The 24,677-nt window shown below is 37.7% G+C and overlaps 1 protein-coding gene across 1 annotated transcript in view; it reads right to left on the reverse strand.

The window, feature by feature from the left end:
- Nucleotides 1-3,728: 3,728 nt before the first annotated feature.
- LOC124797925 (protein bicaudal D) overlaps nt 3,729-24,677 on the reverse strand; it is a 115,604-nt gene continuing 94,655 nt past the window's right edge. The window contains exon 13 of the mRNA XM_047261057.1: nt 3,729-8,619. Coding sequence (XP_047117013.1) covers nt 8,470-8,619 — 150 coding nt within the window. The 3' untranslated portion in view covers nt 3,729-8,469. The remainder of the gene's footprint in view (nt 8,620-24,677) is intronic.

Consider the following 24,677-nt stretch of genomic DNA (forward strand, 5'->3'; position numbering starts at 1 on the left):
CGATGAAGTTGTTCTGACATGTTATGATGACCACCTATTTACTGAATGGCGATAAATTTTATGAAATGATGGATGGAATAGCTACAGGTTCTCTACTGCCTCCAGCAGTTGCCAACTTTTTCATGGAACATTTTGAGGAACATACATTAAATTTGGCTCCCCTTCATCCATCTTCACTTTATCATTATGCTCACAACACATTTATAGTCTGGCCACAGGGTGTAAAAGCTCTTGAGCATATCCTTAAAAATATGAACAGTATGCACTCAAACATCCAGTTCACTGTCCAGACCGAGAAAGAAGGAAGGTGCTACTTTTAGATGTGTCGGTACAATGAAAGTCTGATGCATGCCTCAGCCACTCAGCGTACCGCAATCTGATGCACAATGATTTATATCTTAGTGCCCGGAGTTTTCATCATCCAGTCCAGGAGAGAGCAGTTTTTAAATGGTACATAGCAAAACCCCTTTTTGACTAGAACCACTTAGATTCTGAAATTAAACATCTGAAGTACATGTTCCGAAAGAACAGCTATGGATCAGTGTTCTCCAATAAAGGAAACTTGAAAATGCTGAGCATTCACATGATGGGCTACTGAATATGTTCCTTCCTTTCTGCAGCTCTACATCCAGAAAAATAGGAAGACAAGGTGTAAGACATATTTTCTGACCTCTTTAAGCAGAAAAAGGAGATGCTAAGACCTACTGAGGATAGTCTCAGTCTCAGGATCCCTGGGATTTATAACATTCCTTGCGAGTGCAGTAGGAATTACATCAGTTAGTTCTGCACCATTTTCAGTCATTGTGCAGAATATTAGTGGCATATTAAAAATCAAGAACTGGAGAAATCTGCAGTTGCTGAGTGCAACCACACAAAAAATGCGAAATACTATTCGACAAAACAAAAATTTTGTGTCAGGCTCCTACATACTGAGATTCTATAATTAAAGTGGCTGTAGGAATAAGAATTATGACAGGAACTTCAACCGTGACAGCAGATATTGCGACAGGAACTTCAACTGTGACAGCAGATATGATCTTAGAGGGTATGGAAGAGAGCTCTCAATGCAGAGAAGAGGCAGAGATATTCGTTGCAATGTTTATGTTACTACAGGTGTGGTGGTGCCACCAGCACAGACACTAATACCACCCGTGGCAGCATTATGTAATTACTGACCAATCAGACGCTGATATATAAGCCCACCACAGAAGCAGTTTTGACTGTCAGTTGCTCCCGACGAAGGTGTTGGAGGTACATCAAAAGCTTAAGGTTTTACTCTGACTGATGCAGCAGGAAGTCCGAGAATGTTTTATACAATAACTACAAATGTTGTACACCCTAACTACATGACTTTCAACCAACCACCGTTTTTCAGCAAAATGGTGCACCACCACACTGGGGACCATGTATTCAAGAGTTCCAAACTGAAACATTTGCATACCGGTTGATTTGAAAAGGGTGGCTCAATTCCCTAGCCACCTCAATCAGCAGATATCATTTCCCTCAACTTCTTTTTATGGGGGCAATGTCAAAAATATTACGCTTCAAACAGAAATACAGGACGTCACTGACCTCTCTTTATGCCCTTTGAACAGCTAATTGAGACATGGCAGTGATAGGTTCATTCACTGATCACATACGTTGCTGATGTACTTGTTTCCTGAATCATAAGAACTGAGTACCAAAAGAAAGAGGTTGGAAACAAAAGGTGGCGAGATATTTCAGTTTTAATTAAGTACTGAAATCATAATCTGTGGTAGCGCACAGAAGCCGGTGGCATCCATCGATGTGAGATGGCGCAACAAAGTGCCCAAGTATACCAAGTCATCATGATGGAGTTTATAGTGCATCATCTGAGAGTTTTCTGGATGCCATCATAAAAATTTGAATACTGAAAACTAAAAGTCAGATGAAATTTACAAGGGCAGACACCCCTTGGTAATAAGAAGAGCTAGTGGAAGATTCCAAGGCAGGAGCAATCAAGGAAAGAAAAATAGTCCATCCAGAAACGACATTTTATGAGAGTAAGAATGAAGGGAGAATCATTTCAGTGTGTTCCAGAAGAGGAATTTGTTAGGGCAGAATTGTCTTGTCAATTGTAACCAGTTTCAGTTGTGCAACCTCCTTTAATTCTGATGAGAGCTATCATGAACTTTCCATAAATGTTGTAACATGTGTACACCAACTTAATTGGAGGACATAAAGCCTCAATAACCTGTTTGATTTTGCCAGATTAGTCTTTTCTTACTTTTGTGATGTACTGACCCCTTGCGTAATGTTGTATTCAAGCAAAGTTCCATCAGGTTTCACATATGGGAACACAGCATAACAATAATGACATCACAAGCAAGGGCAGGTAGGTTAACAGGTGGAGTAAGTGTGGCTAGAATTCAGGTAGGTACACAGCATCCGAAGGTATGTCTGTGTTGCAACTAAGTCAACAAATTCCTTTTATCCTCCATTTACTGTGCCAGGCAGGTTGTTCTATATTAAGTTGTGGACATTAGTTTTGGCCTACTCTCTCTCTTGGTCTAAACCAATGTATGCTGGAATAATTTATCTGCGAAGTTACGTATGACAGGTTTTTATTCTAATTAGTATCCAGTTGCTAAATCATTTCATAACCGAGGGGAAGTAAACCATGTTCCCTAATCATGCCTATATAGAACTGTCTTAATCTGAGCAAAAAAGTTGTGTGTGTTATTTTGTAATAATTTTCATTAATCTGTCTTTTGTTTGCCTCTGCATTTTGAATTTGCAAAGAGGATTTATGTACACCCTGAATTTTACAATTCAGTAAGATTATATTAGCACACATGTGATTCTTTCTGCCAAGTCACTGAAATGTAAATTCAGAACTTCCACATGTCTAGGACAGTTTTCTGTTTATAGTAAGGTGGTCAATTGTATCTTTGTGCCAGGAAAGTTTCAAGAAATGGCAGCACTTTTGGTGCTCCTCTTTCTTTGCAGAGTCTTTAAAGGTATGATGCCTCTCAACGTATTATCGAATACTAAAACATTGTTATTCCATGGTCTGTAAAAATTTTATTACTTGACTGAACCTGGAATTATATAAAAAGCAAATAATTTGTGAGAAAAAATGCTGCCAAATCTGCAACTAATCCTTCTGAAATTTCATTCTGGACAAAACAGAAGCTGGAGAAAAAAATGTACTTCTCTCAGAAGCCACACACTGCTCCAGCAACGAGTATCTAAACGAAATAAATAAATTTATTGCCATAAACCTACTTCTTAGCATCTATTCAGGAAATCTGAGAGGAAAAACTCAATGCATATATGAACTGTAATGTGATAATGAAAAGGAGGACACAACAGGTGGAAAAATGTTTTATAGTACATTCTCATTTACAGATATCTGTGGGTCTGGTTATTTGTGGAAAGATGTCAATGACAAATTTCACAAAACTAACATTAGTGCTCTCCAAAGATGCCACATTGTCGAGTATTATAGCCAGTGACCTGGATTTATGAGATAAAATTATGTAGTACATAACAAAATTCCGCAAGATGACAAATGTCTCTTGAATCACAACAATGTTTCATTTTTATGAGCACCATATAATTATGGGAAGAGAGTATGGAAGCATCAAAGTATCTAGTAGAAACATACTGCTTCCTATAAACATTTTATTACAATTCAGGTGTAATGAAGAAGTGCAGGTAAAAATGAACACACAAACTTTTTGTTTAATGAAAAGTTTATATCTATTTTTGATTTCATAATACAATTTCAATAAACTGGCAGGTTTAACCTGATATTGGTCATTTTTTACAACAGATCAATGGACTGTGTGATCTGCTCTAGAGACATTATATAAAAATTAATAAACTGCACAGCAGTTTAACAAAAAGAGAAGACATCAGAACTGTCAAAAGTCTAATGAATTCTGTAGATCTTCTATTGGGCATCTTTCTTACACTGCATGTCACAAAAATGAGATAACCAATTGGTGTGTAGAGAAAAATACAAGTCCAATGCCCATGTCCACCTCCTCCCAACAAGAAAATATAATGGAAGTTTTTCACTGAGTTTGAACAATTCTTTTATCTTTCGGTTGGCTTTCAGAAGAAAAATACCATATACATTCTCCCTCTGAGCTACACGTATACTATATATGCATATACTCACATTTTTGAGAAATTTGCTTCCAAAAAGAAGAAAATGATTATTAATATATATATATTTATGGTTAAAACATCAACAATAAAATAACAAAACATTTCTTTTGTACCAAGTACACAGTATTAAAAACATTACAAATAATATGCACTCATACCACAGTCAATTAATAACAATAAATAATAAGATACAATTTGCTGCCACCATTAATTTTGTGTAAGCTATCTGTTAAATAAACTCCAAAGAAAACAACATTTTTGGAATGGTTTAACAATTCCTGTAACACTGAAGAATCATTTCCAAAATCAGTTAAAAACTGTGTAGTAATTAATACAGGGTTACTGCACACAACTATGAATCAGTCTTTAAGCACTGCACTTAGCAAGATACGAAATGCTCTTTAAATCCTGCACTTAAACAGTAAAAATTCGATTTAAGTTACAATTATTAGATTCTAAGGTACATTGACTGAATCAAATCACGTACGGGTTTGTAATATGGGAAACTACACAATAACCAATACCATCTCTTCTTGTATACATTAGCTTTTCGCCTCAGAGTACAGCAGAAAATTTTAAGTTGTTTATAAATTAATAACAAAGTGTACGATATGGATAATTTACACAGAAAATTATAATACAAAAGACAAATACAAACATCAGAATCTTTAAAATAATTAATCATTATTCAATAGCTACCAAGTCATCAAAATGATTACAGAAACGTTCTGCAACTAAATGCTGCACCGAAAGTACTAACTTTGTCTCTCATAGCCCCACATGCACCAACACCCTTCCGTATGTGCACACTGAACTAACAGGTTCACACATACATATGTGGAAATGTATGTGTGTGCGCACGCGCGCGCACACACACACACACACACACACACACACACACACACACACACACACACACACAGAGAGAGAGAGAGAGAGAGAGAGAGAGAGAGAGAGAGAGAGAGAGAGAGAGAGAGAGAGAGATATGGACAATTTTTTGTAGAGTGTCTATCCTATAAGGGGACGGACTGTACTGTTCCGCATGGCTCGGACATATACAGCACATATTGACTGGCTCTTTGAAAGATGGACTATCGGAACAGAACAGATGGGTAGATAAAGGTCAAAACTCCAAAGACCCTCACAACAATTGTCAAATTTGGCTGCCTCTGTACTATCCTTGTCCTTTTATCATTGTACAACAGCAATTGGATACACATATGTGCACCATATGCATAAAATACATAAAACACAACCATTCAAGTATATTAAAATGGGAGCCCCAGAGTCAAAATAACTGACATCATAAAATACAATTTCTTCACAACAGTAATTGGTACAAATTTCATGATAAACACTATACAATATCCGAGCAAAACAGCTGCTTCAAGTACGATTCAGGACTAGTTTTTAATCAGCTTTAAGTCAATTCATTAATTTAATCACAAATGTTATGATAAAACTTACAAATTAACCACATAATGTCTAATAATGATAATAAAAACGACAAAAATACACCCTCAAGGTTCCAACGAACCAAGTTTTGCTAAACTATTATGCAAGTGAGAAGTATACAGAAACACTCTACCACATCCCACTACAATGAAACTACATTAAAATGCTCCAACATATCTGCTCATCTTACAGTAAACATTGGACATTGTTACATTTTCTAAAGTATAATTTGACAAAAAATACTGCAACAAAGTAAGTAAAAGCAGTCAGTTTCACTGACCAATATTTTGCCCCCACCCCCTTCTTTTAATGGCATTAGATAGCAATGACTGCATTAGCCATCTCATACTTTATATTGTACGATTAAGTATCTGCACTATTTCCACGGCAACAAATTAACATTTTCTGCCTAAGTATATTTTGTTTTAAAAAGCATTTTTATGATAGCTTTTCTTTATAATTCTGGCACTGCTTTCTAAGTAGTGACAAACTTTTATCTGGATTAAGACAGTAGACATACAAGCATCATATTAAAATCTGTTCAATTTGCAGGAAAAAATATTAATATAGATCATACCAGCATCATATTTCTGTTGCCCCTATGTATGGCATCCAAATTTTAACCATTTATTTCACTTGTTACATATATATTAAATAGCTGATACTGAATTTCTATACTAATCAGTCATTACGGAAACAAATATTATTTCTTGTACAGAACATGTTACATTCAGTCCCCCACAAATAGTTAAAGGTTACATTACAAATCCATTGTGAACAGGGAGGGCTGAAGGGGTGAGGGTGTTAATGATATCCCTAAAAAGTCAAAGCATTTGCCCCTGGCACTATAGTTTCACCATAATTTAAAATACAAATGGAATATGGCAACAGACAGAACCTTGCAAATGAGTAGTCCCAAAAAAGGCAATATTTGGATGAATGAAAAAAATCAGTTAAAAATGGATCAGCACTGTGTCGTTATTTATAGCCTCTTATTTGGTCTTGTGCATATTTAATGTATGACATAGAAACAAACAAAATCAGCATAAAATCTGGAGGCTTACTAACACTATTAGTTCTAGAATTTAACATGCCATTGATATTGGTATCATTAGAGACGGTATTACACTTCCACGATCTTTTTAAATTCCTATTTGTTTTAGGATAGCTGACTGGATAAAACTCACAAAATGGTTTTTAACAAGATAAATGAAAAGTCTTGAAAAAGAACAACAAAACTGATAAATTTAGTCATAACTGTAGTAACCATACGTCATCCATGTTGGCCCGTTGTTTTAGTTTATAATTGAAGTAATACAAATACTCCAACGTCTTATAATAATCTGTTATTGATTATCTCCCGTGTAAAGAGCAACAAGAATGTTATTAATGGCTGCACAAAATATAGTCATCAGTAAGTAACATCATATTACTACCACCAAGAAAGGAATGAATGAGACACATAAAAAAAAATTGAAAAATAATAGTCACAGGAACACAGTAATCCATTTTTGAACCACGGGTTTTCTTTATAGGCAATGTACAATTAAAAAGAGGATATATTAGCTATTCAGACATTCTTCCCTATTTTGCTATGTTCTTCCATTTCTAGCACATGCAGAAAAAAATTCTGCAATATATCTTACTATTTTTACGGTTCTGGGGAACTAGCACATTTTACATTGTTACCACAAGTACTGACACAATAAAACAAATAAAAAGGTAAGACAGCACACAGTATGAGTATTTACAAGGAATGCTCATGTACAATACACTAACAGATTCTATACAAGGATTTCATGATCAACAAATTTATGTATACAACAGCTTCAATATTTACAGCAATTGAATGGAAGGGTACGTTTATTTTGGCATGTTTTAGAAACCACCATTGAAAAGAGAGTCCATAACATATTTTCAAAGAAATAAATAATATGGATGAATCAAACAATGGATGAACAGACAAAATGCAAAGCCACTAGAACATGTGCCGCAGTCAGGTTTGGGGAGGGGGGATATGAGATAGACAGGTAAAGATTCACTGCAACAGCTAGAAAGAATTTCCCTCATATAAAATTACATTATCTTCAAGTTGCTGCAGTTCAATACTATGCTTTAAGGAAACATTAGGTGTCAAAGTGGTTTGTGCAATAAGTTGAGCTGCTTAGCGGAAGCCATGATTAAGACAACCAGCAAGTAAATACATAAATAACTTCATCCATAAAAACAGGAAATTAAGAGGAAAATCCTTATAGTCACGTTTCTTTGAACTATGTACTACCCAAAATCATATCTGCAATATCCATCCAATGGTGGTTTGCATATATGGGCATTTTTAAACTGCCCAGGGTAATTCAACGCAAATTGGTATTCTCAATATGAACTTGATGTCAGTTACACCAACTACCTAGGTTTTGCAGACTCATGGTCATGAAATTAGATTGCACTGATGCCTCATCAAATGTTGTACTCCACACAGAAATTTCACTGATGAGTTTAATTCTTCCTATTTATAATGGAAAACCATTACGCCTGGATTCAGAAGATGGTAAGAAGCGTACATGTTGGCTGTCAACTAATTACGAAAACAATTGTTAAATACTTATCAGCTAACTAATATTTAGTACCACAAGAATTCTTGCTGATAACACGTACCACTCTAAAACTGCAATGTTAGCATATGACATGCCTAGTTCACACTATACAGGAAATATGAGGACACTGCCACAGCCAACGTAAAAGCCACATCCATAGCGATGTTTGTAATCTGTACTGAAATGTGTGTAGAGTTCACCACATGGAAGAGCTCCCAGCAAGTGCAAGGACACAGGTAAAAAGGCGTAGACGACCGCCAAAGCCATGTCGGAGGCGGGGCTAGAAATGGTCTCGACCACCACTACTTGAGTGTGATCTGCTCCCTGGCTGAGGAAACCTAGGTTTGCTGCCACCTCGGCCCCCACCACCTATGCCTGGAGTTGTATGTGTATGAAGGTGTCTTCGAGCATTTCGCATCTCACGGTCAACCTGAAACATAAATATGTTATACCTTATTGTAGTGTCAGAATAATACATCAATGTTTAGAGGAAATAAAACACAAAAATTTATTATTTTCTCTTACTGACTAAGTATATTGCTTTCCCGGACCACAGTCTAAATTTTTTGAGAAAATGTACTTCCGAGTTTCATTTCAGTTATTACCACCTCAATAGTATTGTGTATCAAAAATTTTGTTAGTATGTGGACTACTGCTGTAAGAAGTAATGACTCTGGTAACAACCAATTCACACATCTTACAAGTTGAGAATACATCTACAGTTGTGTTTTTCAAAATGTGTTACTGAAACCAAAGCAGAGGTTAACGAGCTAGGATCAATCAGATAGCAGTCCATGCAAGCAACTGCAATAGGACTGAAAACTTACAAAATACACAACTTGCTGAATGAGTCTCAATGCAAAAACATCATTGGGGTAAAAGTAGCATCAGGTGTACCACAAGAAAATGTGACATGCCCCTTACTATTGATGATTTACATGAATGAGTGGCCATAACAATGTCAGCAATTGTTCTCACAGACTGTTTTCAGATTATACAACTGTATAGTGGGAGGTCACCTAATTAGAAATTATTGTAAACTGCAAGAAGCCAAGTAAATACTCAATGCTTGGTGCAAAAACTGACATGTGAATGTGATGAAATATGTGTAAATATGTTAAAAGATCTGGTGTAGTTTGCCTGTACAATTGAAAAACAACTACCGAATTTGATAAATACTATAAAATATACAGGAGTACATACCTAGAGCAATTTAACAAGGATGACATCACAAATATTCTAGCGGGAAACAGTAGCCAGACAGATTCACTATAAAAACCCGAATGAAATTTGAATCCTCCATGAACGAAATAAACTAGGAAACTCTTCTACCATTTATTATGAATTACTGCAAATCACTCAGATACACTTATCATGGCCTTAAAAGAACACAGAGGACATGTTGAAAGAAAATCCATGCGGTTTCACATATTTTGTCTAGTAAGCAGCAAAGAGAATCACAGAATACTTTTAAAAAATTCACTGGAATTAGCTCCTAGAATGATGATGTATTTCACATTATGTTTATTCTTTCTTTTCACATGTGAATGTTCCAAGACATATCAGCAAATACATTCTTTCCCACGGCACACATTCATTTATGATGCTCACTATGATAAAATTAAGGGAAATTCAGGTATGTAGAAATGTGTATCACCAGTCATTCTTTCCCTCTACCATCTGCAAATGGAATACGTATTGAGGGAGGAGGGAGTGGTGCACGTTCACTGTTACACACTATGTTGCAGACAGTATTTTAAGCACACGAAGAGCAAATAAAGGTAGCAGAAAATCCTAAAACTAGAATCAAACTAGTAAGGAGATTCTCTGAGTAGCATGGGCATTACTATGTATTAACGCAATTTCTTCTTTTGTAGGCAACAATGAACAGTGACATATATTGATGATTTTTATATATTCATGAAATGGTCAGCTTCAGGGGTGATCTACAATGGGTGGTAACTGATGAAATCTTCACAAGTCAAGATCATTAAAAAAGCATTTTATTGGATGACTAGTTTCGACTGTGCTATGCTGTCATCATTGAATCTTATGCTTTTGTACTTTTACAACATATTATCCATACTGAAGTAATTTCTTGTCAAAGAAGTTTAGAAAGAAACAAAGTCACATTCAATATTTACTCCCAAATGAAACAATGAAATTATTCCATTACAACTTGTTCTAGTTTTGAAAGCAGCAATGTTGAAAAATAAAATGCTAAACAGAAAAAGTGTATTTGCACTGTTGTTATCTAAAGTGTCTTTGGTTCGGAAATCAGTGAACTATACAGTCATAAAAACTTTCATACCTCATTCAGAAAAAACTACAGAAAACATAAATAAAATTTGGATACAGCATCGTACTTTTCAATAGTTATTTGCTTCCATTTGATAAAAGTTGATGTACAGGGTGTCCATAAAGGAATGTTCCACTTTTGATGGTATAATACAATGGTTTAATTTAGATTACTTACAATGGATCAGACATCAAATTGCAGAAAACTAACTTAGGTTTTCTTACAAACATGCACCTTTAGTTACACAGCACACATCCAACCTAAAATCAAAATATTCCCAAAAGCCACAAAGGAAAAAATTGCATGGTGTGAGGTAAAAAATTGCATGGTGTGAGGTAAAAAATTGCATGGCATGAGGTCAGGTGAATGTGGAATCCATTGTCGTATTGACCATTATGAGAAACTCAGTGGTCAGAAACTTCAACATTGAACAACATCCATATAAAAAGATGACATTGGGGAGGGGCTCCATCATGTTGGCAAATAAAGTTCTGAGGTTCACATTCTAACTGGGGAAAGAGCCACTCTTGCAACACCCCAGATAAGCCTCATCTATAAGGGAACTTTAAAAAAAATGTTTAATTTTGGGCAGTCTCTTCAATAATGCACAAGTTCATGAGGAGGTTCGAACATTATGGGTAATTTGCCTTCCCACTTAAATGAAAAGTTGCTTCATCACTGAACACCAATGATCAAGGAAGTCATCTCCCTCCTGCAACACTTCACTTGCAAAGTTATGACATACACCACAGCTGTCTGGTTTTAAAGCATGTACCAACTGTAACTGGTATGGATACATGTGTAAACATGTTCCTAAAACCTTCCTTGCTGTCAACTTTGGCAACTGAAGTTCTTCACTTGCTTTCTGAACAGACTTTCTTAGGATTACAAAGGCAAGCTGCTCTGACAGGTTAAACTTCCTATTCAGACACTATTGGTCTCCTCATGCTTTTTCCTTTATACACACATCAAAAATGGTTAAAATGGCTCTAAGCAATATGGGACTTAACATCTGAGGTCATCAGTCCCACAGACTTAGAACTACATAAACCTAACTAACCTAAGGACATCACACACTTCCATGCCCGAGGCAGGATTCGAACCTGCAACCATAGCAGCCCAGCTGCGTGGTTTTGGACTGCAGTGCCTAGAACCGCTCGGCCACAGCGGCCGTCTACACACACATCCAGTCGTTTCATACTGACTACACCAACAGCGGATGTTGTTGCCACAAAGGGGATCACAAATAAATTTAATGAAATGCACAATGAACTATAATTACAGAATCACTCTAAGCAAACTGCAGAACAAAAAGCTCCTTGTACTCAGGAGTCACCATTTTGCGTACCTACTGCTGCATGAGGAGGAGAAAAAAGCAGTACTTGTGAATGCGCTTATCTAAAACGGTTTGAATTACTCTTGAATAGTGACCTTGAACCAACCCACTACAATGCCTATAGCCGACGACACTATTAAAATTTATAACTGGGAGACTTTTTTATGGTCACCCTATATTTACATATCAAAATACTGATGATTTATCCAAATATGGCATTGCAAATGAACCAAGAATATTTTATCCAAGGGCATTGGTTACCCCAATTAAATTTCTTAATCAATGGCAGAACCGCGTTTATTGTCAAAAACTAATTTTATATCAGAGCTGTGCTCTTGAATACCAAACACACAGCATTAAGGTAGAGAACTGCACTGCTGCCATATTACACATTTCCCTCAAGCCATGTTTGTTTACATAAAAACCAAAATACTTAAAGCAATACAGTATTTACACAATTACTTCCGGGCGGGGACTACTCAGGAGGATGTCGTTATCAGGAGAAAGAAAACTGGCATTCTACGGATCGGAGCGTGGAATGTCAGATCCCTTAATCGGGCAGGTAGGTTAGAAAATTTAAAAAGGGAAATGGATAGGTTGAAGTTAGATATAGTGGGAATTAGTGAAGTTCGATGGCAGGAGGAACAAGACTTCTGGTCAGGTGACTACAGGGTTATAAACACAAAATCAAATAGGGGTAATGCAGGAGTAGGTTTAATAATGAATAGGAAAATAGGAATGCGGGTAAGCTACTACAAACAGCATAGTGAACGCATTATTGTGGCCAAGATAGATACGAAGCCCACACCTACTACAGAAGTACAAGTTTATATGCCAACTAGCTCTGCAGATGACGAAGAAATTGAAGAAATGTATGATCAAATAAAAGAAATTATTCACATTGTGAAGGGAGACGAAAATTTAATAGTCATGGGTGACTGGAATTCGAGTGTAGGAAAAGGGAGAGAAGGAAACATAGTAGGTGAATATGGATTGGGGGACAGAAATGAAAGAGGAAGCCGCCTGGTCGAATTTTGCACAGAGCACAACATAATCATAACTAACACTTGGTTTAAGAATCATGAAAGAAGGTTGTATACATGGAAGAACCCTGGAGATACTAAAAGGTATCAGATAGATTATATAATGGTAAGACAGAGATTTAGGAACCAGGTTTTAAATTGTAAGACATTTCCAGGGGCAGATGTGGACTCTGACCACAATCTATTGGTTATGACCTGTAGATTAAAACTGAAGAAACTGCAAAAAGGTGGGAATTTAAGGAGATGGGACCTGGATAAACTAAAAGAACCAGAGGTTGTACAGAGATTCAGGGAGAGCATAAGGGAGCAATTGACAGGAATGGGGGAAAGAAATACAGTAGAAGAAGAATGGGTAGCTTTGAGGGATGAAGTAGTGAAGGCAGCAGAGGATCAAGTAGGTATAAAGACGAGGGCTAGTAGAAATCCTTGGGTAACAGAAGAAATATTGAATTTAATTGATGAAAGGAGAAAATATAAAAATGCAGTAAGTGAAACAGGCAAAAAGGAATACAAACGTCTCAAAAATGAGATCGACAGGAAGTGCAAAATGGCTAAGCAGGAATGGCTAGAGGACAAATGTAAGGATGTAGAGGCCTATCTCACTAGGGGTAAGATAGATACCGCCTACAGGAAAATTAAAGAGACCTTTGGAGATAAGAGAACAACTTGTATGAGTATCAAGAGCTCAGATGGAAACCCAGTTCTAAGCAAAGAAGGGAAAGCAGAAAGGTGGAAGGAGTATATAGAGGGTCTATACAAGGGCGATGTACTTGAGGACAATATTATGGAAATGGAAAAGGATGTAGATGAAGATGAAATTGGAGATACGATACTGCGTGAAGAGTTTGACAGAGCACTGAAAGACCTGAGTCGAAACAAGGCCCCCGGAGTAGACAATATTCCATTGGAACTACTGACGGCCGTGGGAGAGCCAGTCCTGACAAAACTCTACCATCTGGTGAGCAAGATGTATGAAACAGGCGAAATACCCTCAGACTTCAAGAAGAATATAATAATTCCAATCCCAAAGAAAGCAGGTGTTGACAGATGTGAAAATTACCGAACTATCAGCTTAATAAGTCACAGCTGCAAAATACTAACACGAATTCTTTACAGACGAATGGAAAAACTAGTAGAAGCCAACCTCGGGGAAGATCAGTTTGGATTCCGTAGAAACACTGGAACACGTGAGGCAATACTGACCTTACGACTTATCTTAGAAGAAAGATTAAGAAAACGCAAACCTACGTTTCTAGCATTTGTAGACTTAGAGAAAGCTTTTGACAATGTTGACTGGAATACTCTCTTTCAAATTCTAAAGGTGGCAGGGGTAAAATACAGGGAGCGAATGGCTATTTACAATTTGTACAGAAACCAGATGGCAGTTATAAGAGTCGAGGGACATGAAAGGGAAGCAGTGGTTGGGAAGGGAGTAAGACAGGGTTGTAGCCTGTCCCCGATGTTGTTCGATCTGTATATTGAGCAAGCAGTAAAGGAAACAAAAGAAAAATTCGGAGTAGGTATTAAAATTCATGGAGAAGAAATAAAAACTTTGAGGTTCGCCGATGACATTGTAATTCTGTCAGAGACAGCAAAGGACTTGGAAGAGCAGTTGAATGGAATGGACAGTGTCTTGAAAGGAGGATATAAGATGAACATCAACAAAAGCAAAACAAGGATAATGGAATGTAGTCTAATTAAGTCGGGTGATGCTGAGGGAATTAGATTAGGAAATGAGGCACTTAAAGTAGTAAAGGAGTTTTGCTATTTGGGGAGCAAAATAACTGATGATGGTCGAAGTAGAGAGGATATAAAATGTAGGCTGGCAATGGCAAGGAAAGCGTTTCTGAAGAAGAGAAATTTGTTAACATCCAGTATTGATTTAAGTGTCAGGAAGTCATTTCTGAAAGTATTCGTATGGAGTGTAGCCATGTATGGAAGTGAAACATGGACGATAAATAGTTTGGACAAGAAGAGAATAGAAGCTTTCGAAATGTGGTGCTACAGAAGAATGCTGAAGATTAGATGGGTAGATCACATAACTAATGAGGAAGTATTGAATAGGATTGGGGAGAAGAGAAGTTTGTGGCACAACTTGACCAGAAGAAGGGATCGGTTGGTAGGACATGTTCTGAGGCATCAAGGGATCACCAATTTAGTATTGGAGGGCAGCGTGGAGGGTAAAAATCGTAGGGGGAGACCAAGAGATGAATACACTAAGCAGATTCAGAAGGATGTAGGTTGCAGTAGGTATTGGGAGATGAAAAAGCTTGCACAGGATAGAGTAGCATGGAGAGCTGCATCAAACCAGTCTCAGGACTGAAGACCACAACAACAACAACAACAACAACAACAACAACAACTTCCATTATGGTATATTAATTCAGTTTCCTGCTAAAATTTGCTCCCTTAGGTACACAGTATACACTGTAATGTTAAATGCAGTATATTAATGATTTTCAGAGAAAGAAATGTTTTACTGTTTTTGCAGTGTCATTGTCAGCATCACATTTTCGACAGAACTGTTCAGTACCACCCACTGTTTTATTCAGTTGAATGAGCATCTAAATAGCTGCACACATTTTTCATAATGTTCCGCATTCTGATATAATGTGGACAGGAACTGCAATGCTGATGTCACCGTCAAATTTGTCGTCTACATTGATGAGAGCTTTGGAGCTTTGAATGATCTCATAAACAGGATTCTACAGTCACCACAGCTACCATCACCACTCCTGCCGCCGCCGCCGCCGCCGCCGCCGCCGCCGCCGCCGCCGCCACCACCACCACCACCACCACCACCACCGACTGCATATAGTGACACTGTAGGGCAGTCTAACAAGGCAGAAACTGCTCTGTTTCAATGTCTGCTGATTTTTGAGATGCCAATGAATCTGGTACTTCAGCAAATCTTGCAGGGTGAAATCAATTTTCAGTCATCTGTGGGGTCACCAAATTATATGCAAAGGGCAAAATATGTAATCCATATAATAAACAGATAGAGAAATAATCTTTTGATTTGTTTCTGAATAAATATCTTCAAGATCAATTGCTTCAAATAGTGAAAATTCAAGTTTGTGTGTAATGACGTGATCACATCACTGTAGAATGCTTGTATTTAGAGGATGAATATAAACTTCATAGCTTTTAATTTAGTATTTAGGTGTTCCAGGTGAATATTAACAATAATTGTGATTTTGCACTTGCTATAATAATTGTTTATCCTAGCTGAAAATCCATATAGTGAACATAGCAGCCACCATTCAGGCTATTTTATGCACTGTCTCTGCAAATGGTATTTTATTACATTTTTGAACCATCATGGTATTTAAATTATTCCAAGGACAAATAATGATAACTGCCTGATCCCTCTGAATTACATACTATCAGTAATGCAATTCTTTCCTTAGAGAATTTCTCTCCTGAACATGATTGTCACTTAAACCATAGTTTCATGAGTAAAATAAGCAATTTCATTGGTGCCGGAGAAATCTTTTGTCTTAGATTTTCAAGTACTAAAGGCAGTGTGGACTAGTTAACAGTATGTATGTGAGTTTAAACAGTATTAATAATTTTAAGCTAGCTAGCAGCTTCTCGTGGAAGCTCCTGCATTCTTGTTGACTCTTCAGTAATTTGTAAAGCAGGAGAAAATTTTAATTATTTAAATGACGAGAGTGTGTTTGAGAAGTGCTCTATAGAGTTAAGTGTTCTGAATACAGTGATTACAGTAATTTATAGAATTACTGGTTGTGCTGTAACAAAAGTGTTCTTAGCTATGAAAAAAGTTGTCATTACAGCAAACTTCAACTTAAATGTGTTAATTGAAAGCAGTGACTCAAAAATCAGAAATCTGACAACATTTTAAACTTTTCTGAAGGTATTAGAGAATACAGCAGGTCAGTGATCTGCATTGATAATATTATTATGAATTACCAGTTTGAAAATGAAAATAAGCACTACTTAGGTCTAGGTACTTTGGATCATGCAGCTATGTTAACTGTATTCCCAAAAGAAGATCAATTAAACCCTCCAGAAATGCACATAAAAATGAATTTCAGTAAAAATAATATGGATTTATTCTGCAGTAAACTAAGTATTGTAAGCTGTTCTGTAGATCGTTACAGTTCAAGTGCCATAAACTACGACAAATTCTTAAATTTAAAATATATATATATATTTTCCTTCTGGATCTTTGCAAAAGAAAGTAACAAGTAAACTAAACCAGATTATACAAGGAATAAAAATGTGTAGTGGCAGAAAGGGAGAACTGCACAATGAGTTAAAATCAAACGGAAATTCTGATCTTGACAATGTTATGAAAAGGTTAGATTGCTACTCACCAAACACAGGAGATGTTGAGTCACAGACAGGCACAACAAACAGACTGCTATACATGTGAGCTTTTGACCAAGAGGTCTTATTCTAAAACAGAAACATACACAAACAACTCACACACATGACAACTGTCTCTGGCCACTGATGTTGGACTGCAAACAACTGCACCTGATGGGAGAAGCAATCTGGGTGGTGCAGTTAAGGAGGAGGCTGGGGCAGGAAAGGGGAGGGGAGCAGAGGGGAGGGATAATAGGGTAGGAGTGGGGGATGCTGTAATCTTTGTATGTTAGAGGACGTCAGGGACATGGTGGGGTAGGATAGGGCTGCTACTAGGTGCAGTCAGGTGGTTTGAGAAAGAGTGGAGGGTGAAAGGGGAGTGGAAAGAAGGGCAAAAAAAATTGTTGGAATAAAAGACTGTGTAGTGCTGGAGTGGGAGCATGGAAGGGGATAGGTGGATGAAGGAAAAGAATGAAAGAAGGTTGAGACCAGGGGGGATTACATGAACATAGGATATATGGCAGCGAGAGTTCCTAACTGTGCAAACAAGAAAAGCTGCCTTTGGTAGGAAGGATCCAGAGAGCAAACACTGTGAACCAGTCACAGAAGTGAGGCTCATCGTGTTCGGCAGCATGTTCAGCAATGGGTGGTCCAGCTGTCTCTGGGCCACAGATTGTCAGTGGCCATTCACATGTACAGACAGCTTTTTGGTTGCCACACCCTCAAATAGAATGCAGCACAGCAGCTGCAGCTTAGTTTGTACATCACATGACTGCTTTCACAGTTAGTACTGCCTCTGATGGGATAGGTGATGCTTGTGACTGGACTGGAGTAACTGATGGTGGGAGAATGTATGGGACTGGTCTTGCATCTAGGTCTATTACAAGTACATGAACCGTGAGACAAGATGCTGGGAGAAGGGCTAGAATAGGGATATCCTGTATATTCAGTGAGCAGCAAAATGCCACTGTCTGAAGAGTGGGTAGGATATTCCTCCCTTCAGAGCACGACAGGATGTATTCCAAATCCTGGCAGGGAATGAGTTTCAGTTTCTCCAGTCCTGGGTGATACTGAATCATGTGGGGAGTGTGAGAGTGGACAGTGGGAATGTAGGACTTGGTAGGTGACTGGAGCGACAAGGCATTGGAGATCAGTTTCTATATACGGCTGGGAGGGCTAATTAGGTCTGTGAAGGTCTCAGTGAGACTCTTGGTATAATTGGAGTGGGTCTGCTCATCACTACAGATGTGGCAGCAACAGATGGCTTGGCTGTACAAAAAAACTTCTTAATATGGAATGAAAGTCAGCTGTTAAAGTGGAGGAACTGCTGGCAGCTGGTAGATTTGACATAGATGGACGTACTGAGGCAGCCATCTTTGAAGTAGAGGTCAACATAGAGGAAGGTAGCTTGTTGGGTTGAGGAGGGCCAGATGAAACAAATGGGGGAGAGGATATTCAGATTCTGGAGGAATGTAGGTAGGGTGTTGGCCCACATCACAAAAATATCAATCAATCTGAACCAGATGAGGGGTTTGAGATTCTGGGTGTTTGGGAAAGATTCCTCTTGATAGACTATGAATAGGATGACAAAGGATGGTGCTATGTGGGTGCCTATTTCGTACCATGGATTTGTATGTAGGTAATTCCTTCAAAGATGAAGTAATTGTGGGTGATGGTGGCCATGGTGACTAGGAAGGAGATTGTTGGTTTGCAATCAGTCAGGCACTGGGAAAGCTAGTGTTCAATAGTGACAAGGCCATGGGTATTAGGGATGTTAGTGCAGAAGGAGGTGGTCTCATCCTTTCCGAAGGCCTTAACTTTCACCCCACTCCCAAAGTTAATCATGTTCGACTTGTTAAAGATCTTCTCTCCTTCTACATTTTCCCACAGTGGGAACACTTTTTTGCCAATAACCCTAACAATCAGACTCAACCCTGCTATCCCCCCCCCCTCCCCAACCCAGACTTGTCCCTACTCCCACCACCAAGATTGCTTCTCCCATCAGGTGAGGTTGCTTGCTGTCCGGCCTCAATGCCCAGAGACAGTGGGCATATGTGTGTGTGTGTGTGTGTGTGTGTGTGTGTGTGTGTGTGTGTGTGCACACTTGTGTTTTATATTTTGGAAGAAGGCGCCTCTTCACCGAAAGCTCAGATGTACAGCACTCTTTCTGTTGCACCTGTCTGCTGTTCACCGCATGGAGGAGACCCTGAGTTGCAATCTATCATTTTCACAATACTGTCGTTATTCCATCCTGGTTTTTCTGTTGTTAGAAATGCTGATTTTGTTATACTAATACTATGAAATACTATAAAGCTTTATTCAGAAAAGTTGAAGTGGCAGGTAAAAAAAAAAAAAACGGCAAATAGTGTATTCATCATGAAACACAGAAATAAGACAAAAGTAGTTTGACCTGTTCAGTCAAGATTAGGAGCTGCAGTCAAAAGTCAAGAGATTTTGAAAATTAGATTTGAAAATGATACTGCAGTAAATCCACCTCAGATGTCAAATTGTGTCAATGAATTCTTCTTAAAATTAATAAGACCAAGATAAAAATGGCAGCCTATTAAGATCAGGCAAATTTCTTAAGCTTTGAAAACATCCAGAACATATCTTTTAAACTACTGGAAAAAAATCACCCAACAGAATGTGGAAAATAAAATATAATTTTTAAAAAACTTAGCCTCATCTGGATGGGTTCAAATACCCACATCTGTAATCAAGAGTGTCTATAATACCACTTCACAACCAGAGTCGGTTATTGTAAATCAGTCTTTTGAGACAGGTTGTTTTCCAAATGTATTGAACTATGCCGAAATAAAACCTTTTTTCAAAAAGGTTTCAACAGAGGATATGAGGAATTATTTTTTAACCACAAAATTGCATTTCAACAGGGATGCAAATGCTATCAATGAGTTTATTAAAAAATATGCTTCACTTTAGATAAGGATAAAAAAGTCAAAGGAATATTCTATGATCTAATTAACGCTTGAACTACTCCTTAATTCTCTACTAATTACAGATATGTGGAATTAGGAGCACTGCTTTACAATGGTTCAAGTCTTACATAACACATAGGAAATAAAGAAAAAGTGTAACTTCAGTTTCAAACAGTTACACCCCAAATTGGAAAACAATTTTCGAAGGAGTTCCACAAGGGTTGAAAGTGGGTCCCTATTTGTTCCTTTTCTGTCTAAATAACATACCAATGCTATTGATGTCCATTCAAGTTTATTTGCTGATGACACATCAGTTCTAACTAAAAATGTGATTCTTGAAAGAGTGTCAAAAATACTTTAAAAAAAGGACTTGAATCTTGGTTCCATCAAAATGGACTGAAACTAAATGTTACTACTATCAAAATTATGCTAAATGATTAGCTTGGAGTGAAATAAAGGTAACTTTCAATAATCAGGATTCACAAGAAGAAAACCATGTAGAGTTCTACCATTGCCACTTTGAGGCATTTATTCATCAAATCTTTTGGGGAAATTCAGCAAATTTCACAAGACTCCTAGCATTACAAAAGAAAATCATTACAAACGTGTGTTGCCAAAAATTGGATATACTGTCGATGCTATTAAAAAATTAAAATACTATCTATTCCTTTCCTTCGCACAAAGAAGGTAGTGTTGTTCTTATACAAAAATCAGTATACACATCACTTTTTCCATTTTGACTGCAACTACAGCACTCACAGCAGACAGAATTCTAAACTCTCGACACACTCTATGCCCAAACACAAGAATATATAGTGCTAGAAAATTACAATGAAGTGACAAGCAGTAATATAATATGACTTTGTAGGCTTTCTGGACATTATAAGTCTTTGAAGTCTCTTTGGGTTTACTGCCGGATCCTAAAATCAATATTTTGGCGATCAAACTGTTTGCCACCTTCAGGAGAATGCTGTTTCTGCTGCTAAGTCCCGCTGAGAACTGATCAGTTCTCAGTGGGACTCAGCAGCAGAAACAGAATTCTCCTGAAGATGGCAAACAGTTGGATCACCAAAATACTGAATCTAGTTGATTTTAGGATTCGGCAGCAAACCCAAAGATACTTTCAAGGCAGTAATATATTTGACACTGAGCTTGGTTCACTGAAAGTATTACTCTTTACTCTTCTGGTGGAAAATTGTTATTATTCTAGTGAAGAATTCACTGAAGACAGTTTATCAGTTTTAGCAAGATAATTATACATTTTATTTTTTTGTATACTGGAAACCGTAGTATGTATCTCAGCAGCATTATTTCACAAATGCATATAAAATACATCAAATTAAGTGATCTGAAAATCGTATGTTATGAGACGAATAAATCACATCTCACACTGGAACCAACCAGTAGTCACAATTGTTAATATTTTGTTGTCTTTACAGCAAATATTTCATAATACTGTACTGTTTCTTTTCCTACAAAGTTCCAACTAATCTGGATTTTCAGAAAATTTAGTATCCATTTGTTTTGCTGTTTCATTTACAACTTCCAAGCAATAAAGATCCTGAGCATTCTGAGACATACTAGTGCATTTCTGAACAAAACAAGTAAAGCAGCCTCTACATCTTTGCATTTACCCATTCCCTCTGACTCGAACACACTACACTCAAACACTGCCATAATCTGATCACTATTTTTCCATCAACTGCCTTAAGCAGCTCCATTTACATTTTAAGAGAAACAGCAGTTTATTCTCATCTCGGTTTCTCTGCCATCACTTGTAAAAAATGAATTTATTGTACATGTACTTAAAACAAAAACATGAAAGAATTGTGACTCACAATTCACTGATTTCGACACACAATACGCAAATTCTGAAACACCTAACAACAAGAGGCAACACAGCAACAATAACAACCATCATTTACATTGTTTGGTATAGTGAGAAGGGGGCAAAGAAAAAACATAACTGGGTGATGACATGACTGCAGAAAGTAGATATTTGTTCATACAAGAATCAAAGTCTCTGTGTTTCAAAGAATTGTGTGTATCATAGTAAAAGAAAAAAGTATGAAATGACATGACTTCGTTTCAACTGGAGTATTATTTTGTGTCAACCAGTTTTTCATATTAAACATTTTTCACTTTTTACATGAAAAACATAGCAACAATGTGCTCTGAAATCATTACAAAACTGGTGCAGGAAAGAGGACCTAAAAGTTTGTCCCATGAAAACTGTTGTTCATGAGGAAGTGTATCTAGGACACAAACTGGAATCTTAAGCTTTTCAACAAAATTCCACCAGTGAAGTAGCTAGGGATAGCCCTGGATGCAAAACTACCATGGGCCCCTCATATAAAGAATATAAGTTCCAAGGCAAAAGGTATCCTTATGTGCAGTAGAAAGACGTGTGGTAAAAACTGAGTTATATGCGGGGCTGTACCAAGTGTGTGGTGAGATTGGCCACTGCCAAGGGTGCAAGCACAGAAGGGACACACAAACTGACCAGAAAGAAAACAAAAAAGAAAGATGGTTTAAGAACTAACTGGGAGTACAATGAGCATTCTTCTACACCCTGTGTTCCTGTCTTTCTACCCATGAGAAGGAAGCATTTCTCTGCAAGTGGAAACGCGAACTGTTCTCACAGTGTCATTTTGTCCGAGAAGCATCACAAAAAAAAAATTACTGTTATCAAATAGATGACTATCAATAATGTAGTTTATGTGACAACAGCTGCTGCTTACACGGCTCGATCATGTTCAACAATGGAATTCTTGCTACAACTTAGCTAGAATATTGTAGGATCTCAAAGGTCAGTGAGCATCTGCTGAAGCAAACACACTATTTGACTGAAAGCTTCCACTTTTTGCTGATTTTTGTCAAATGATAGCAGTGATGTTGTTACAGCCGGATTGCTTCAAAGCACTTGATACACAAATAACTGAAATGGAAAGCAGATTTCACATATTATAAAATTCTCACGAGCTTCCAGCTGTGTCAAGGTTTAAAATCCACGAGCTTTTGACCTTGTCCTCATCCGATGCGAGTGGTGACCAGTATTGACGTATCGATTTTTTGCCCCCCCCCCCCCTCCCCCCTCTGCTGCTACTGTCCTTATATAGTGGTGCTGCCTTCTGTGGCATCACTGTTGCTTGCTCCTGCTCCAATACCACATAAGGTAATGTTTCCTTGTGCACCCACTGCACCTGCTTCAGCTCTCCAATGGTTGGATCCCATGCCATGTGTAACTGTAGGTCACCATCTTTATTGAGGAAGTCATCACGAACTTTTATCTCAGTCGCTTCTTTAATTATGCTATCCCATAAACTACTAATCTGTGTAATAACTGATGTCACTGCAAATGCAATACAATATCACTGGTTTCTCAGGGTACTGAAAGCAAAAGCATCTATCATGTACTGCTGTTCAGGAGTACGCATGAAACTGTCCGCATCCACATGATATTTTATACACTCCTGGCCTTCTGAGGCCTACATCATCTTTCACATACCTCATGAGTTGTCAATTTTTTTTTAGAGCCCTGAAGAAAAAACAGATTTTATGTCTCTTTAGGAGTTGGCTAAACTTTCCTGTTACTGAGCCACAAAATGCTAAGAAGCTTCTTCAAGTCCTCCTTGGGGTCCTTCTGCTTCTGTGTTTTTGGAAAGATGGCTTTCGTGAACTTGATGTTTTAGGTATTGTTGATGTGGTCCAAGAATTCTCCCAGCTATTCATGACCATGAGACCAGACAGCAAATGTGCCACTGACATAATGATAAATCAACTAGGCTTTGGAGGAGTCGTGTCCAAGGTAATGTCCTCAAAGTGCATCCACATGGACTGATTTTACACACTAACTGTTATCAGCATTCACTGCAGAGACATTCAGTTCCGGAGACCTTGGTGCATTGAGTGCAAGCCATCTCAGACACTGAAAACCTGCTGAAGCAACTGAACCACTGATAGAAAGTAAGTAAGTAAGTAAAGCGGCTATAACAAATGCCGGATTTCACAAGCCATCTTTCCAAAAACAAGGAAGCAGAAGGACGCTGAAGAGTACTTGAAGCTTGCATTTTCAGCATTCTGTGGCTCAGTAACAGCAAACGTTAGCCATCTCCAAATGAGGCATAAAATCAGTTCTGTCTTCACGGCTCCAACAAAAATTCAACAACTCATGAGGCCTGTGAAAGACGATGTATGCCTCAGAACACAAAAAGTATATAAAATACCATGTGAGAGTGGATAGTTTCATATCAGACAAACTGTGCATACTACTGAACAGCGCTGAGTAGACCACGACAGATGCTTTTGCCTTCAATACCAGAGCATGCTCTAAAAAACAGGCATTTATCACATTGACTAGCACTTTCTGCAAGAGCATAATTAAACAAGCAACCGACATAAAAATTTTTGACAACACCCTCAATAAAGACAATGGTCTACAGTTAAGCACAGCATGGGACCTGGCCATTGGAAGGTTGAAGCAGGTGCAGTGGTCGCGCAACGGGAACATTAATATATAGGGCATTGGAGCAGGCAGCAGTG

The sequence above is a fragment of the Schistocerca piceifrons genome, chromosome 5 (assembly GCF_021461385.2).
Source record: "Schistocerca piceifrons isolate TAMUIC-IGC-003096 chromosome 5, iqSchPice1.1, whole genome shotgun sequence".
In the NCBI taxonomy this organism is placed as follows: Eukaryota; Metazoa; Arthropoda; class Insecta; order Orthoptera; family Acrididae; genus Schistocerca; species Schistocerca piceifrons.